This window comes from Oncorhynchus clarkii, chromosome 3, assembly GCF_045791955.1.
Source record: "Oncorhynchus clarkii lewisi isolate Uvic-CL-2024 chromosome 3, UVic_Ocla_1.0, whole genome shotgun sequence".
Lineage (NCBI taxonomy): Eukaryota > Metazoa > Chordata > Actinopteri > Salmoniformes > Salmonidae > Oncorhynchus > Oncorhynchus clarkii.
Window position 1 is genome coordinate 15,242,790 of NC_092149.1, and position 16,948 is coordinate 15,259,737.

The following is a 16,948-nucleotide window of genomic DNA, read 5'->3' on the forward strand; positions in this document are numbered from 1 at the left end:
AAACATTACAACTGTCCCTTCTCTTTCGGCTTCACCCTTATGAATTGTTCCAGCCTTAAAAGTAATATGTAAATCGGCAAAATTTATAACCTACATCAGTCAATCCATAAGCATAAAAACACAATTCGATGGGCACAACTCTATCGCAATTATCTCTCCGCTATTATTTAGAATTCATTAGATTTAGGTAACTGTCTCTTCTCTGATTCAGTAATTTAAATACGACTACATCCTCAATAGGTTATTCCAGCAGACCATTTAGGCAAGACAACGTATTACATCGAAATCGCCTCGCTATTATTTAGTTTGAATTAGTCTTTCAATTTAACCTAAACAAGCTATTAACCTGTTGAGTGTAGGGGGCAGTATTTTGATGTTTGGATGAAAAACGTACCCAAATGAAACTGCCTATTTCTCAGGCCCAGAATCTAGAATATGCATATAATTGTCAGATTTGGATAGAAAACATTCTAAAGTTTCCAAAAACTGTCAAAATATTGTCTGTGAGTGTAACAGAACTGATATTGCAGGTGAAAACCATAGGAAAATCCAACAAAGAAGTGCCTAAGATAAACTAATCTCCCTGTTCCATTGCATGTTTATGTCTCAAACAAACACTAACAACCGTATCTTTCCAGGCAAAACTAATCAATTGTTGTATTACAATCCAAAACCCATATTTTAGTCTATCGGTGCATAGGCTGAGATACGAACCAGAGTCTCCCGCAATGTTCCAGAGTTCTACCCCTGGACCACCAATACTATTGAAATATAGTCTGTAGTCGTAAACACCGGCACGTACTACAGAGACAATTCCCATAAAATAGCCCTAATTTAATGGTCCAAGCGTTTTCCCAGCGAGGATTCTCCTTACTCCTTACTTGTTCTTTGTTATTTTGACGTTAACATCAGTGGACACTACATAGGTGTGTCTTGGTGGTAGCCACTGATACCTCATGTCATTACGTGTCATTTCAGATCTAGTTTACGTTGGTACGTGTCATTTCGGATCTAGTTTACATTGGCACTGCAGATACCTCGTGTCATTTCAGATCTAGTTTACGTTGGTACGTGTCATTTCAGATCTAGTTTACGTTGGTACGTGTCATTTCAGATCTAGTTTACGTTGGTACGTGTCATTTCAGATCTAGTTTACATTGGCACGTGTCATTTCAGATCTAGTTTACGTTGGTACGTGTCATTTCAGATCTAGTTTACGTTGGTACGTGTCATTTCAGATCTAGTTTACGTTGGTACGTGTCATTTCAGATCTAGTTTACGTTGGTACGTGTCATTTCAGATCTAGTTTACGTTGGTACGTGTCATTTCAGATCTAGTTTACGTTGGTACGTGTCATTTCAGATCTAGTTTACGTTGGTACGTGTCATTTCAGATCTAGTTTACGTTGGTACGTGTCATTTCAGATCTAGTTTACGTTGGTACGTGTCATTTCAGATCTAGTTTACGTTGGTACGTGTCATTTCAGATCTAGTTTACGTTGGTACGTGTCATTTCAGATCTAGTTTACGTTGGTACGTGTCATTTCAGATCTAGTTTACATTGGTACGTGTCATTTCAGATCTAGTTTACATTGGTACGTGTCATTTCAGATCTAGTTTACGTTGGTACGTGTCATTTCAGATCTAGTTTACGTTGGTACGTGTCATTTCAGATCTAGTTTACGTTGGTACGTGTCATTTCAGATCTAGTTTACATTGGTACGTGTCATTTCAGATCTAGTTTACGTTGGTACGTGTCATTTCAGATCTAGTTTACGTTGGTACGTGTCATTTCAGATCTAGTTTACATTGGCACGTGTCATTTCAGATCTAGTTTACGTTGGTACGTGTCATTTCAGATCTAGTTTACGTTGGTACGTGTCATTTCAGATCTAGTTTACGTTGGTACGTGTCATTTCAGATCTAGTTTACGTTGGTACGTGTCATTTCAGATCTAGTTTACGTTGGTACGTGTCATTTCAGATCTAGTTTACGTTGGTACGTGTCATTTCAGATCTAGTTTACGTTGGTACGTGTCATTTCAGATCTAGTTTACGTTGGTACGTGTCATTTCAGATCTAGTTTACGTTGGTACGTGTCATTTCAGATCTAGTTTACGTTGGTACGTGTCATTTCAGATCTAGTTTACGTTGGTACGTGTCATTTCAGATCTAGTTTACGTTGGTACGTGTCATTTCAGATCTAGTTTACGTTGGTACGTGTCATTTCAGATCTAGTTTACGTTGGTACGTGTCATTTCAGATCTAGTTTACGTTGGTACGTGTCATTTCAGATCTAGTTTACGTTGGTACGTGTCATTTCAGATCTAGTTTACGTTGGTACGTGTCATTTCAGATCTAGTTTACGTTGGTACGTGTCATTTCAGATCTAGTTTACGTTGGTACGTGTCATTTCAGATCTAGTTTACGTTGGTACGTGTCATTTCAGATCTAGTTTACGTTGGTACGTGTCATTTCAGATCTAGTTTACGTTGGTACGTGTCATTTCAGATCTAGTTTACGTTGGTACGTGTCATTTCAGATCTAGTTTACGTTGGTACGTGTCATTTCAGATCTAGTTTACGTTGGTACGTGTCATTTCAGATCTAGTTTACGTTGGTACGTGTCATTTCAGATCTAGTTTACGTTGGTACGTGTCATTTCAGATCTAGTTTACATTGGTACGTGTCATTTCAGATCTAGTTTACATTGGTACGTGTCATTTCAGATCTAGTTTACGTTGGTACGTGTCATTTCAGATCTAGTTTACGTAGGTACGTGTCATTTCAGATCTAGTTTACGTTGGTACGTGTCATTTCAGATCTAGTTTACGTTGGTACGTGTCATTTCAGATCTAGTTTACGTTGGTACGTGTCATTTCAGATCTAGTTTACATTGGTACGTGTCATTTCAGATCTAGTTTACGTTGGCACGTGTCATTTCAGATCTAGTTTACGTTGGTACGTGTCATTTCAGATCTAGTTTACGTTGGTACGTGTCATTTCAGATCTAGTTTACGTTGGTACGTGTCATTTCCGATCTAGTTTACGTTGGTACGTGTCATTTCAGATCTAGTTTACGTTGGTACGTGTCATTTCAGATCTAGTTTACGTTGGTACGTGTCATTTCAGATCTAGTTTACGTTGGTACGTGTCATTTCAGATCTAGTTTACGTTGGTACGTGTCATTTCAGATCTAGTTTACGTTGGTACGTGTCATTTCAGATCTAGTTTACGTTGGTACGTGTCATTTCAGATCTAGTTTACATTGGTACGTGTCATTTCAGATCTAGTTTACGTTGGTACGTGTCATTTCGGATCTAGTTTACATTGGTACGTGTCATTTCAGATCTAGTTTACGTTGGTACGTGTCATTTCAGATCTAGTTTACGTTGGTACGTGTCATTTCAGATCTAGTTTACGTTGGTACGTGTCATTTCAGATCTAGTTTACGTTGGTACGTGTCATTTTGGATCTTGTTTACATTGGTACGTGTCATTTCGGATCTAGTTTACGTTGGTACGTGTCATTTCAGATCTAGTTTACGTTGGTACGTGTCATTTCAGATCTAGTTTACGTTGGTACGTGTCATTTCAGATCTAGTTTACGTTGGTACGTGTCATTTCGGATCTAGTTTACATTGGCACTGCAGATACCTCGTGTCATTTCGGATCTAGTTTACATTGGCACTGCAGATACCTCGTGTCATTTCAGATCTAGTTTACATTGGCACTGCAGATACCTCGTGTCATTTCAGATCTAGTTTACGTTGGTATCGTGTCATTTTTGACCTTCTGTTGCCTAGGTGGCTCTACACCCAATTCCTATGTTCTAATTGCCTAGAATACTACCTATATCAGGGTTCTCTACACAAAATTCTAAAATATAGGTCACCAGGTATGAATGCCCTATGGGAATTTTTAAAACCAACACCTAAACTACACCTAAACTACACAAAAACAATCAAATATATTTCTGAATGTAGCCCGAGCGTCAATTCCCCATAATTCATGAATATAGATTTACTGACCTTGTCTCGTAGACTGGGAAAAGCAATGTAGGTTAGATCTCGTCACCACCTCTGTCGTGTACCAGTTCACCACTGGCCTGAAATAAACCCTCAATTCAGAGGTCAGGTCTTTGTCTTACGGATCCTGGATCCGCCCGTGCACGGTTTTCAGCAGTTCCTTGGGACGACAGAGGCAGGTATTGAGATCCGGCTCGAAGGACCAAATTGTCACGAGAATTATGTTCTCCATGTTCATAACCCAATTCAATTATACTATTCAGTCTGCAACCCAGAATTTTTAAGATACTGGTTGAAATTAAACAGACGGAGGCCCAGCTACGATAGTCAGAAAGTTTATTTACGAGAGCGCTGGTCTGTTGTACAAAACCATTCATTTTATACTGACTTCTTATGCACATACTTTCACACACAAACAGACTCCTTACGCACATACTTTCACACACAAACAGACTCCTTATGCACATACTTACACACACAAACATTAGGTATCCTATGCACACACTGTCCTACTACCCAGCTGACAAAGATTAGGGGAGGTCACTCCCCGTCCTCCCTCAAGTTAGGGAGACCGTGGGAAGTACTTCCCGTCCTTTCCCCAATCTTTCAGTGGCCCTAGAGTAGTAGTGGTGGTTGTTATGATAGTTGAGCAGAAGTAGTAGTGGTTGTTATGATAGTAGAGCATCAGTGGAAGTGGTTGTTATGATAGTAGAGCAGTAGAAGTGGTTGTTATGATAGTAGAGAATGTAGTAGTCATGGTTGTGTCTGATATTAGAGCAGTAGTAGTAGTGGTTGTTATGATTGTAGAGCAGTAGTAGTAGTGGTTGTTATGATATTAGGGCAGTAGTAGTAGTAGTTGATATGATTGTAGAGCAGACGTAGTAGTTGTTATGATAGTAGAGCAGTTGTAGTGGTTGTTATGATAGTAGAGCAGTAGTAGTGGGTGTTATGATAGCAGAGTAGTAGTGGTAGTTGTTGTATAATTGTAGAGCAGTAGTAGTGGTTGTTATGACTGTAGAGCAGTCTTAGTAGCAGTTGTTATGATATTAGAGTGGTAGTAGTGGTCTTTATGACGGTAGAGCAGTAGTCGTGGTTGTTATGATAGTGGAGTTGATGAAGTAGATGTTATGATAGTAGAGCAGTAGTAGTAGTGGTCGTTATGGTAGTAGAGCAGTTGTAGTAGTGTTTTTTATGACAGTAGAGCAGTAATAGTAGTGGTTGTTATGATAGAAGAGCAGTAGTAGTAGTGGTTGTTATGATAGTAGAGCAGTAGTAGTGGTTGTTATGATAGTAGAGCAGTTGTAGTGGTTGTTATGATAGTAGAGCAGTAGACATAGTAGTTGTTATGATAGTAGAGCAGTTGTAGTGGTTGTTATGATAGTAGAGCACTAGTAGTGGTTGTTATGATAGTAGAGCAGTAGTAGTGGTTGTTGTGATAGTAGAGCAGTAGTAGTGGTTGTTATTATTGTAGAGTAGTAGTAGTGGTTGTTATGATAGTAGAGCAGTAGTAGTGATTGTTATGATAGTAGAGCAGTAGTAGGGGTTGTTATGATAGTAGAGCAGTAGTAGTGGTTGTTATGATAGTAGAGCAGTAGTAGTGGTTGTTATGATAGCAGAGTAGTAGTGGTAGTTGTTGTATAATTGTAGAGCAGTAGTAGTGGTTGTTATGACTGTAGAGCAGTCTTAGTAGCAGTTGTTATGATATTAGAGTGGTAGTAGTGGTTGTTATGCCGGTAGAGCAGTAGTCGTGGTTGTTATGATAGTGGAGTTGATGAAGTAGATGTTATGATAGTAGAGCAGTAGTAGTAGTGGTCGTTATGGTAGTAGAGCAGTTGTAGTAGTGTTTTTTATGACAGTAGAGCAGTAATAGTAGTGGTTGTTATGATAGAAGAGCAGTAGTAGTAGTGGTTGTTATGATAGTAGAGCAGTAGTAGTGGTGGTTGATATGATAGTAAAGCAGAAGTAGTAGTGTTTGTTATGATAGTAGAGCATCAGTAGTAGTGGTTTTTATGATAGTAGAGCAGTAGTAGTAGTGGTTGTTATGATAGTAGAGCGGTATTAGTGGTGTTTGTTATGATAGTTGAGCAGTCGTAGTGGTTGTTATGATAGTAGAGCAGTAGTAGTGTTTGTTATGATAGTAGAGCTGTAGTAGTAGTAGTGGTTGTTATGATAGTAGAGCAGTAGTAGTGGTTGTTATGATAGTAGAGCAGTAGTAGTGGTTGTTATGATAGTAGAGCAGTAGTAGTGGTTGTTATGATAGTAGAGCAGTAGTAGTAGTGATTGTTATGATAGTAGAGCAGTAGTAGTGGTTGTTATGATAGTAGAGCAGTAGTAGTGGTGGTTGTTATGATAGTAGAGCAGTCGTAGTGGTTGTTATGATAGTAGAGCAGGAGTAGTGGTGGTTGTTATGATAGTAGAGTGGTAGCAGTAGTGGTTGTTGTGATTGTAGAGCAGTAGTTGTAGTGGTTGTTATGATAGTAGAGCAGAAATAGTGGTTGTTATGATAGTAGAGTGGTAGTAGTCGTGGTTGTTATGATAGTAGAGTGGTAGTAGTAGTTGTTGTTGTGATAGTAGAGCAGTAGTAGTAGTGTTATTATGATTGTAGCGCAGTAGTAGTAGTGGTTGTTATGATAGTAGAGTAGTAGTAGTGTTATTATGATAGTAGAGCAGTAGTAGTAGTGGTTGTGATAGTAGAGCAGTAGTAGTGTTATTATGATAGGAGTGTAGTAGTAGTGTTATTATGATAGTAGAGCAGTAGTAGTGTTATTATGATAGTAGTGTAGTAGTAGTGTTGTTGTGATAGTAGAGCAGTAGTCATAGTGGTTATTATGATAGTAGAGCAGTAGTAGTAGTGGTGGTTATGATAGTAAAGCAGTCGAAGTAATGCTTGTTATGATAGTAGAGCAGTAGTAGTAGTGGTTATTATGATAGTAGAGCAGTAGTAGTAGTGGTTGTTGTGATAGTAGAGTAGTAGTAGTGCTATTATGATAGTAGAGCAATAGTAGTAGTGGTTGTTGTGATAATAGAGGAGGAGTAGTGGTTATTATGATAGTAGAGCAGTAGTAGTAGTGGTTGTTGTGATAATAGAGGAGGAGCAGTGGTTATTATGATAGTAGAGCAGTAGTAGTAGTGGTTGTTATGATAGTAGAGCAGTAGTAGTAGTGTTATTATGTTAGTAGAGCAGTAGTAGTAGTGGTTATTATGATAGTAAAGTAGTAGTAGTTGTTATGATAGTAGAGCAGTAGTAGTGGTGGTTATGATAGTAGAGTGGTAGTAGTAGTGGTTGTTGTGATAGTAGAGCAGTAGTCATAGTGGTTATTATGATAGTAGAGTAGTAGTAGTTGTTATGATAGTAGAGCAGTAGTAGTGGTGGTTATGATAGTAGAGTGGTAGTAGTAGTGGTTGTTGTGATAGTAGAGCAGTAGTAGTATTGGTTGTTGTGATAGTAGAGCAGTAGTCATAGTGGTTATTATGATAGTAGAGTAGTAGTGGTTGTTATGATAGTAGAGCAGTAGTAGTAGTGGTTATTATGATAGTAGTGTAGTAGTAGTGTTATTATGATAGTAGAGTAGTAGTAGTGGTTATTATGATAGTAGTGTAGTAGTAGTGTTATTATGGTAGTAGAGTAGTAGTAGTGGTTATTATGATAGTAGTGTAGTAGTAGTGTTATTATGATAGTAGAGCAGTAGTTGTAGTGGTTGTTATGATAGTAGAGCCGTAGTAGTAGTGGTTGTTGTGATAGTAGAGCAGTAGTAGTAGTAGTGGTTGTTGTGATAGTAGAGCAGTAGTAGTAGTGGTTGTTGTGATAGTAGAGCAGTAGCAGTAGTGGTTGTTGTGATAGTAGAGCAGTAGTAGTAGTGGTTGTTGTGATAGTAGAGCAGTAGTAGTAGTGTTTGTTGTGATAGTAGAGCAGTAGTAGTAGTGGTTGTTGTGATAGTAGAGCAGTAGTAGTAGTGGTTGTTATGATAGTAGAGCAGTAGATGTAGTGGTTGTTATGATAGTAGAGCAGTAGTAGTAGTGGTTGTTATGATAGTAGAGTGGTAGTAGTAGTGTTTGTTATGATAGTAGAGCAGTAATAATGGTTGTTGTGATTGTAGTTTCATTGCATTCGTCTCCGCTAAATGCTTTTTTAATCCCTCAATGAATCATACATCTGTTACCTGTCTGTCCATCGCTATGGTTACACAAGCAGTCTCCCTATCAGACAATCAGAGCGGGGTAGGGCCCCCTGTGCTTGTTGGTAGGCTAGTTTTCATTAATGAAAAATACAAACATGTTGGCCCCCCTTTAGGTTAGCAGATGAGAATCCCCTATCCCACCTGAGCCTACCACCATGATATAGATTCTGGCCATCCTTCCACCACATTTAAATGATTCTAATCTCCATGCTCTCCCTTCTCTCTTCTTCTGTCTCTTCTTCTCCCTGTCTGTTATTCTTCTCTTTCGATTCTCTCTGATGTGTCACATTTACCCCTTTTTCTCTCGTGTCATCCTCTTCAAACTGAAGAGTGTACCTGCTGTTTGTCATAATGACAATCTCTGCCTCTCATCCTCCGTCTCTGCCTCCCTCGTTCCCTCCCTCCTCTCTTTCCCCTGGCACACTGTGGTCGTGGACAGAGAAATATTCCCTCTCTCCTTATCTTTCCCTCTCTCCCACTATATATAACTACCTCTGCTTCTCTCCCTCATTCCTTCTTTCATCCCTCTCTTTCTCTTTACTTATTTTTATCCACTCTCCATCTTTTCTTCCTCCTTCCCTGTCTCTCTCTTTATTTGCTGTCAGTTCTAGGGTTATAATGTTTTGAGGCTTATTTTACATCTATTTTATTTGTCATTGTTTAGCTCCTCCTCTTCTACCCCCCCTCTCTCTTTCTTTAGTTCTCTCCTCCTCCTTCTCCTCCACTCATTTTGCCGTACTGTTGAAGCTTGACAAAAACAGGCCTTTACAATTGTTGACCATTGACCTTGAGGAGTCACCTTGAATGAGGAGCAAACAGAGGGCCTGAGGACCTCCCTTTAGTGCTAATGAAACACACACGCGCACGCACGAACGCACACACACACGCACGCACGCACACACACACACACAGACACTCTCTCTCACACACACACTCGAGCGTGCACACACACACACACACACACACACACACACACACACACACACACACACACACACACACACACACACACACACACACACACACACACGCACACACACACACACACATACACACACACACACACACACACACACCAACAGACACCCTCACACTCTCTCTCACACACACACTCGAGCGCACATACACACACACACACACACACACACACACACACAGACACACTCTCACTCTCTCTCACACACACACTCGAGCGCGCGCGCACACACACACACACACACAGGCCTGAGGACCTCCCTTTAGTGCTAATGAAACACACACGCGCACGCACGAACGCACACACACACGCACGCACGCACGCACACACACACACACAGACACTCTCTCTCACACACACACTCGAGCGTGCACACACACACACACACACACACACACACACACACACACACACACACACACACACACACACACACACACACACACACACACACACACACCAAACAGACACCCTCACACTCTCTCTCACACACACACTCGAGCGCACATACACACACACACACACACACACACACACACACACACACACACACACACACACACACACACACACACACACACACACACACACACAGACACACTCTCACTCTCTCTCACACACACACTCGAGCGCGCGCGCACACACACACACACACACACACACACACACACACACACACACACAGCTAACACTAACCCGAACACTAACCCTCTCCTGTCCTCCTCTCTTCTCCTCCTCCAACCTCTCCCTACTCCCTAATCCTCCACTCCTGTTCTCCACTCTACTCCTCCTCCTCCTCCAACCTCTCCCTACTCCCTACCCCTCCTTTCATGTTCTCCTCTCTACTCCTCCTCCTCCAACCTCCCCTTACTCCCTAATCCTACACTCCTGTTCTCCTCTCTACTCCTCCTCCTCCAAACTCATCCTACTCCCCAATCCTAACACCTCCTCTTTCACCTTCCTTTCCCTTTCCCTCCCCAATTCTCCCCAATTCTCTCCTTTACATTAACCTCTTTCTGCCTGCCTCCTCTTCACCTCCTTTTGCACCCTCTCTTCATCTCTCCCTGTCCCTCTCGCTATCTCCCATCTCTCTCTGTCCCTCTCCCTATCCCCCATCTCTCTCTGTCCCTCTCGCTATCACCCATCTCTCTCCTGTCCCTCTCCCTCTCCCTATCCCCCATCTCTCTCTGTCCCTCTCGCTATCACCCATCTCTTTCTGTCCCTCTCCCTATCCCCCATCTCTCTCTGTCCATCTCTCCCTATCCCACATTTCTATCTTGCCCTCTCTCTATCCCCCATCTCTCTCTGTCCCTCTCCCTATCCCCCATCTCTCCTGTCCCTCTCCCTCTACCTATCCCCCATCTCTTCCTGTCCCTACCCCTATCCCCCATCTCTCTCTGTCCCTCTCCCTCTCCCTATCCCCCATCTCTCTCCTGTCCCTCTCCCTCTACCTATCCCCCATCTCTCTCTGACCCTCTCCCCATCCCCCATCTCTCCTGTCCCTCTCCCTATCCCTTCCCTTCCCCCATCTCTATCTGTCCCTCTCCCTATCCCCCATCTCTCTCTGTCCCTCTCGCTATCACCCATCTCTCTCCTGTCCCTCTCCCTATCCCTTCCCTTCCCCCATCTCTATCTGTCCCTCTCCCTATCCCCCATCTCTTTCTGTCCCTCTCGCTATCTCCCATCTCTCTCTGTCCCTCTCCCTATCCCCCATCTCTCTCTGTCCCTCTCGCTATCACCCATCTCTTTCTGTCCCTCTCCCTATCCCCCATCTCTCTCTGTCCCTCTCGCTATCCCCCATCTCTTTATGTCCCTCTCCATACTCCCTATTTCTCTCTGTCCATCTCTCCCTATCCCACATTTCTATCTTGCCCTCTCTCTATCCCCCATCTCTCTCTGTCCCTCTCCCTATCCCCCATCTCTCCTGTCCCTCTCCCTCTACCTATCCCCCATCTCTTCCTGTCCCTACCCCTATCCCCCATCTCTCTCTGTCCCTCTCCCTCTCCCTATCCCCCATCTCTCTCCTGTCCCTCTCCCTCTACCTATCCCCCATCTCTCTCTGACCCTCTCCCCATCCCCCATCTCTCCTGTCCCTCTCCCTATCCCTTCCCTTCCCCCATCTCTATCTGTCCCTCTCCCTATCCCCCATCTCTCTCTGTCCCTCTCGCTATCACCCATCTCTCTCCTGTCCCTCTCCCTATCCCTTCCCTTCCCCCATCTCTATCTGTCCCTCTCCCTATCCCCCATCTCTTTCTGTCCCTCTCGCTATCTCCCATCTCTCTCTGTCCCTCTCCCTATCCCCCATCTCTCTCTGTCCCTCTCGCTATCACCCATCTCTCTCCTGTCCCTCTCCCTCTCCCTATCCCCCATCTCTCTCTGTCCCTCTCGCTATCACCCATCTCTTTCTGTCCCTCTCCCTATCCCCCATCTCTCTCTGTCCCTCTCGCTATCCCCCATCTCTTTATGTCCCTCTCCATACTCCCTATTTCTCTCTGTCCATCTCTCCCTATCCCACATTTCTATCTTGCCCTCTCTCTATCCCCCATCTCTCTCTGTCCCTCTCCCTATCCCCCATCTCTCCTGTCCCTCTCCCTCTACCTATCCCCCATCTCTTCCTGTCCCTACCCCTATCCCCCATCTCTCTCTGTCCCTCTCCCTCTCCCTATCCCCCATCTCTCTCCTGTCCCTCTCCCTCTACCTATCCCCCATCTCTCTCTGACCCTCTCCCCATCCCCCATCTCTCCTGTCCCTCTCCCTATCCCTTCCCTTCCCCCATCTCTATCTGTCCCTCTCCCTATCCCCCATCTCTCTCTGTCCCTCTCCCTCTCCCTCTCCCCATCTCTCTCCTGTCCCTCTCCCTATCCCCCACCTCTCTCTGTCCCTCTCCCTCTCCCTCTCCCCCATCTCTCTCCTGTCCCTCTCCCTCTCCCTATCCCCCATCTCTCCCTGTCCCTACCCCTATCCCCCATCTCTATCTGCTCTCTCCCTATCCCCCATCTCTATCTGTCCCTCTCCCTATCCCCATCTCTATCTGTCCCTCTCCCTATCCCCCATCTCTATCTGTCCCTCTCCCTCTCCCTATCCCCCATCTCTCCCTGTCCCCCATCTCTATCTGTCCCTCTTCCTATCCCCCATCTCTCTCTGTCCCTCTCCCTCTCCTTATCCCCCATCTCTCCCTGTCCCCCATCTCTATCTGTCCCTACCCCTATCCCCCATCTCTATCTGCTCTCTCCCTATCCCCCATCTCTCTCTGTCCCTCTCCATATCCCCCATCTCTATCTGTCCCTCTCCCTATCCCCCATCTCTCTCTGTCCCTCTCCCTATCCCTATCCCCAATCTCTCCCTGTCCCTACCCCTATCCCCCATCTCTATCTGTCCCTCTCCCTATCCCCAATCTCTCTCTGTCCCTACCCCTATCCCCCATCTCTATCTGTCCCTCTCCCTATCCCCCATCTCTCTCTGTCCCTCTCCCTATCCCCAATCTCTCCCTGTCCCTACCCTTATTCCCCTTCTCCCTGTTTCACTCCCCCCTCCCCAGATGAGATTGAGATGCTGGAGCGTCTGTGGCTGTCTGGTATCTGTCACAATGATAAGATTGAGGTGATGAGCAGTAAGCTGGACATAGACAACATGGCAGGTGTCTTCTACATGTTGCTGGTGGCTATGGGGCTCAGTCTGCTGGTATTTGCCTGGGAGCACCTGGTCTACTGGAGGCTCAGACACTGCATGGCTACCAGCTCCGGGAGACTGGACTTCCTACTGGCCATCAGTAGGGTGAGTTTGTGTGGTGGGAAATGGCGTGTGTGTGTGGGGGGGTCAAGCGATAGAGGTATCTTATGTATGTGTGTCGGTGTGTTTGTGTGTGTTTGCCTGCGTGCGTGTGCATGTGTCCGTCAATTCCATTTCCACTCAGTCAATTCACAGGATTCATTGGAATTCAATTCCTCTCACACTCAGGATGTATGGTAACCTTGACGATGACCTTGATAGAAACAACATACTAATATATATTATGCATACATCTTGACTGATAACTGCTCGTCCCTCAGTCACATAGGGCATGTTTGATTTGATTCTATTAATACATGATTGAATGTTCATTACCATTCCCCGCTTGTTCTCGATTTCTCCCTCTCTACCAGGGCATGTACAGTTGTTGTAGCTTTGAGGATGAAACCACGCCGGGCGGGGCCAAAACCTCCATGGCTATGCTCCCCCACCATCATGGCACCATGGTAACAGTCCCGCCCCCGCCACACTTGGTCAGTGCGTCGTCAAACAACTCGGCCCTGACCATGGCGCAGCAGCAACAGTCACAGCCCGTCTACAAAACACAGATGCCTGGATCCCCTCCCACCGTGGTGCATTCTGGGACGGCGCTGGGGCCCTCCAACACTCCCATGCTGGGGGCGCCCCTGCCTTGCTCCACATTCCTCCCCCGGCCTGATCGCAGACTGGCCGTGGTGGACCGCTGGAGGCTGCCCAAGGCCGGGACCGCCACCAACCCCATGGCCGTCCGCGGGGCCGTCGCAGACATGGGGCCCTTCCCCCAGAAAGTGGCTCCAACCTGGGGCACGACAGCTGGAGGAGTGGGGGTTGGTGGTGGTGGTGGTGGTGGTGGTGGGGGGCTGGATGGATATAAACGCTACTATGGACCCATCGACCCTGAGGGTCTGGGGCCCTGTATGGACCAGCCTGCAGGGTCCCAGACCCCCAAAACAGCCCCCAGGAGCCACCCTCAACCCCCTCCCGCCACTGTGGCCTTCTACTCAGAGAAAGGTCCTGACCAGGGGGTGGGGAAGAGGGTGGTGGGAGGTGGTGGTGCTGGGTGTCAGGGGAAGGGAGGGGTCAAACCTTTGGGGACGCCTCGGCTGCCTCCTAAAAGCCAAGCCGTGGGCGTGACCCCAGTCCCTCTGCCCACTAACCCCCCGCTGCCACAACCCTCCCCCCCTCTCCCCTCATCCTTTTGGAGGAAGCGCCGGCCCAAGAAGCCCAAAGAGCCAGGCGGGCCTCTGTACGAGAACATCCTACCGCTGGGGCGCAGGGGAGGAGGAAGGGATGGAGCGAGGGATGGTGGAGGGAGGAGGGGACGCCCCCTCTCTCCTCCTCTCCCACTCTCAGTAACCGTGCCCATGTCCCCCACCTACACTCCCCCTTCCCCCTCCACCTCACTCCCCTACACCAGCTCAACTTCTTCCTCTTCTTCTAACACATCGTCCACCTCTTCCTCTACCTCCTCCTCTCGCTCCTCCTCTCCTTCCTCCTCCTCCTCCTTGACCTCTCAGAGCACGCGGGAAGGTTTGGACGCAGAGGAGGATGATGAGGATGAGGAGCTGACCGAGGAGTCCAGTCTTCTCCTGGGGAGGGGGAGGGACAGACAGCGTTCAATTATCTCCTCTCGCTCCCTCAGTCATGGGCGCCAGCCACCACCTATACCACCCCGAAAACCACGCCCTGCCCGAGGGGAGAGAAACAGGGAGAGGGAGAGGGAGAGAGGAGGTAGCCAGTTGGCCCAGTTACAGGAGTGGTGGGCGGGCTGGGGTGAGAGAGAGAGGGATCGCAGTGGAGGAGGAGATGACGAGAGGAAACGAGAGAAGAAGAGGAGGAAAGATAAAGAGAAGAAGAAAAAGAAGAAGAAGAGGAAAAAGAGGGAGGAGAGGGAACGAGAGAGAGACAAAGAGAGGAAGAGACGGAAGGTGAAAAAGAAGAGGAAGAAGAAGGCGCTGAAGACGAAGAAGAGGAAGAAATCGACTGGGCGTTCTGAGCAAGAAGAGGGGGATGTGGAAGCAGATATGGAGGGAGTGGGGGATGGAGGGAGAGAAGGAGGGATGCCAGACTACTCTTCCTTTCCAACCCAGTATCGTAGTACGTTTGGGGAGAAAGGGAGAGAGTCAGCATGGGCAGGAGAGAGGGAGCGAGGAAGGAGGGAGGGAGAAGAGGAAGAGGGGGGTGATAGAGAGGAGGATAGCAGCAGGAGCAGGGAGAGGCGGCCCAAATCATCCCGTTCCCACTCCAGACATCGACCCCCCAGTAAGCTCTACCCCAAACTCCCCGCCTCAGTCAAGTTCTGGGTGAGTGGAGGAAATGGGGAAGGGGGGGACCCCAACTCTGGAACACACCCCTCCTCCCTGCCTCCCCTCATCCCACTCTCCAAGAGGCGGAGGAGTGGAGGGGTGGAGAAAAGGGAGGGAGGGAGAGAAGGAGAGAAGAGGCCTCTGTTGATGCACTATGAGAAAGGCAGGGCTAACACCCAGGAGGGGCTCTCCTTCCATGAGTGGGACTCTGAGGAGGATGATGAGGAAGATGTGGGGGAGGAGAGGCAGAGAGACAGAGCGAGGGAACGGGTAGAGGAGAGGGTGAGGAGGGCGGGTGGGAGAGGTGCTGTGTCAGAGTCAGAAAGAGACAGGGCGAGAGCAGAGGAGAGTTACTCTGATGAGGGCTCATCAGGGGAGTTTGGGCGATTTGAGAGGTACTGGGAGGGGAGGGAGGGGAGTGGGGGGGCTGGAGGACCAGGGAATAGTGGGATAGGGGGGATAGGGGGAGGGAGCTGGTTTTTCGGCACATACCCCTCCAGAGAGAAAGGGGGCAGCATCAACAGCAGAGACGACTCTATACTAGGGCGAGTGGAGGGCTGGGGGGGGGTGGGGGGAGATTCTTGGGGTTCAGGGCCAGGAGTAGGTTGGGCGTCAGGGGGAGGGAGTGGAGGTCTGGGGTCCCAGTGGCCCCCTCCTCCAGCAAACCTCCCACCCCCCCGACGGTACTGGTCTGTGGACAAACTCCCAATGAAGGGAGAGAAGAAGTGGAAAAGGGGAGGAAGGGGGAAGGGCAAGGGACGCGCACGAGACAGGAACCAGGGGTCTGGGGTGTCATGTTCATGTAGTCAGTACCCCCACCCCCATGTGCACCCGCACCCCCAAGGGCGGTCACACGGCCATGGGAAGAGAGGAAGCACGGCCCTGTCCCACAGCCAGGAGGAGCTGCTCCCCCACTGCCACAGCTTCAGCGGGGGCTCACGGCCCAAACCCCCTCCCAAACCAGACCAGGGCCAGGCCAAGTCAGGCAGCCAGGCCAGTCTCAGCACACAGCAGCCAGGAGTGTTAGTGGACCACCCCCCTCAGCCCTCCCTCTCGCCCCCTCAACCCCAACCTAGTGTCCCTTCCTCATCCTCCTCCCTGCCGGTGCCCATCCCTCCTCCTCCCTCCTCGTCCTCTGCCTCGGCCAGTGCTAAGCTCCTGTACCAGAGACTACGGTCAGTACCTCAGCCCGGACGCTTCTACTCCCCCCACCTGCCACTCAAGGCCAAGAGCCTATGCTCCCGACGAGGCTCCGCCCATTTCTCCAGCCTGGAGAGCGAGGTATGACAGGGGGAGACGAGAGAGGGAGACACGCGAGCCGACACCGGCGCCGCTGAAACCACCGACGCCATGGCAACTGTTACCAAAGGCGGTGCCATGGCAACGGGGGATGCCACGGCAACTGAGACTGCTGTTATGGCGACTACAAATGACCATCAGCTAGTGACCATCGCTACAGGAACAACTAGGGATGACTGTACCATGGCTGTCTCCGCTGTGGGTGAAAGCGGAACCATAGTAACCCGGTCCTTGGTGCGTGTTCTGGTGAGGGCCACAGTGAGGCGCCACACCAGGGTCACCCACATCCGCCTGGAGGGGTCCCATGACACCGAGAGTGAGGGCGAGGCCATGTCGTCTGGGGCGATAGCAGCTCCAGAACTCCTCCTCCGGTCGGAACTGAGCTTTGTGATGTCAT

General features: G+C 47.7%; 1 protein-coding gene across 1 annotated transcript in view; it reads left to right on the plus strand.

The window, feature by feature from the left end:
- The window catches only part of LOC139406108 (glutamate receptor ionotropic, NMDA 2D-like), an 86,818-nt gene extending 70,279 nt beyond the window's left edge, over positions 1 to 16,539 (plus strand). Inside the window, exons 14-15 of the mRNA XM_071148584.1 lie at positions 12,717 to 12,952; positions 13,321 to 16,539. Coding sequence (XP_071004685.1) covers positions 12,717 to 12,952; positions 13,321 to 16,539 — 3,455 coding nt within the window. The remainder of the gene's footprint in view (positions 1 to 12,716; positions 12,953 to 13,320) is intronic.
- Positions 16,540 to 16,948: the final 409 nt, after the last annotated feature.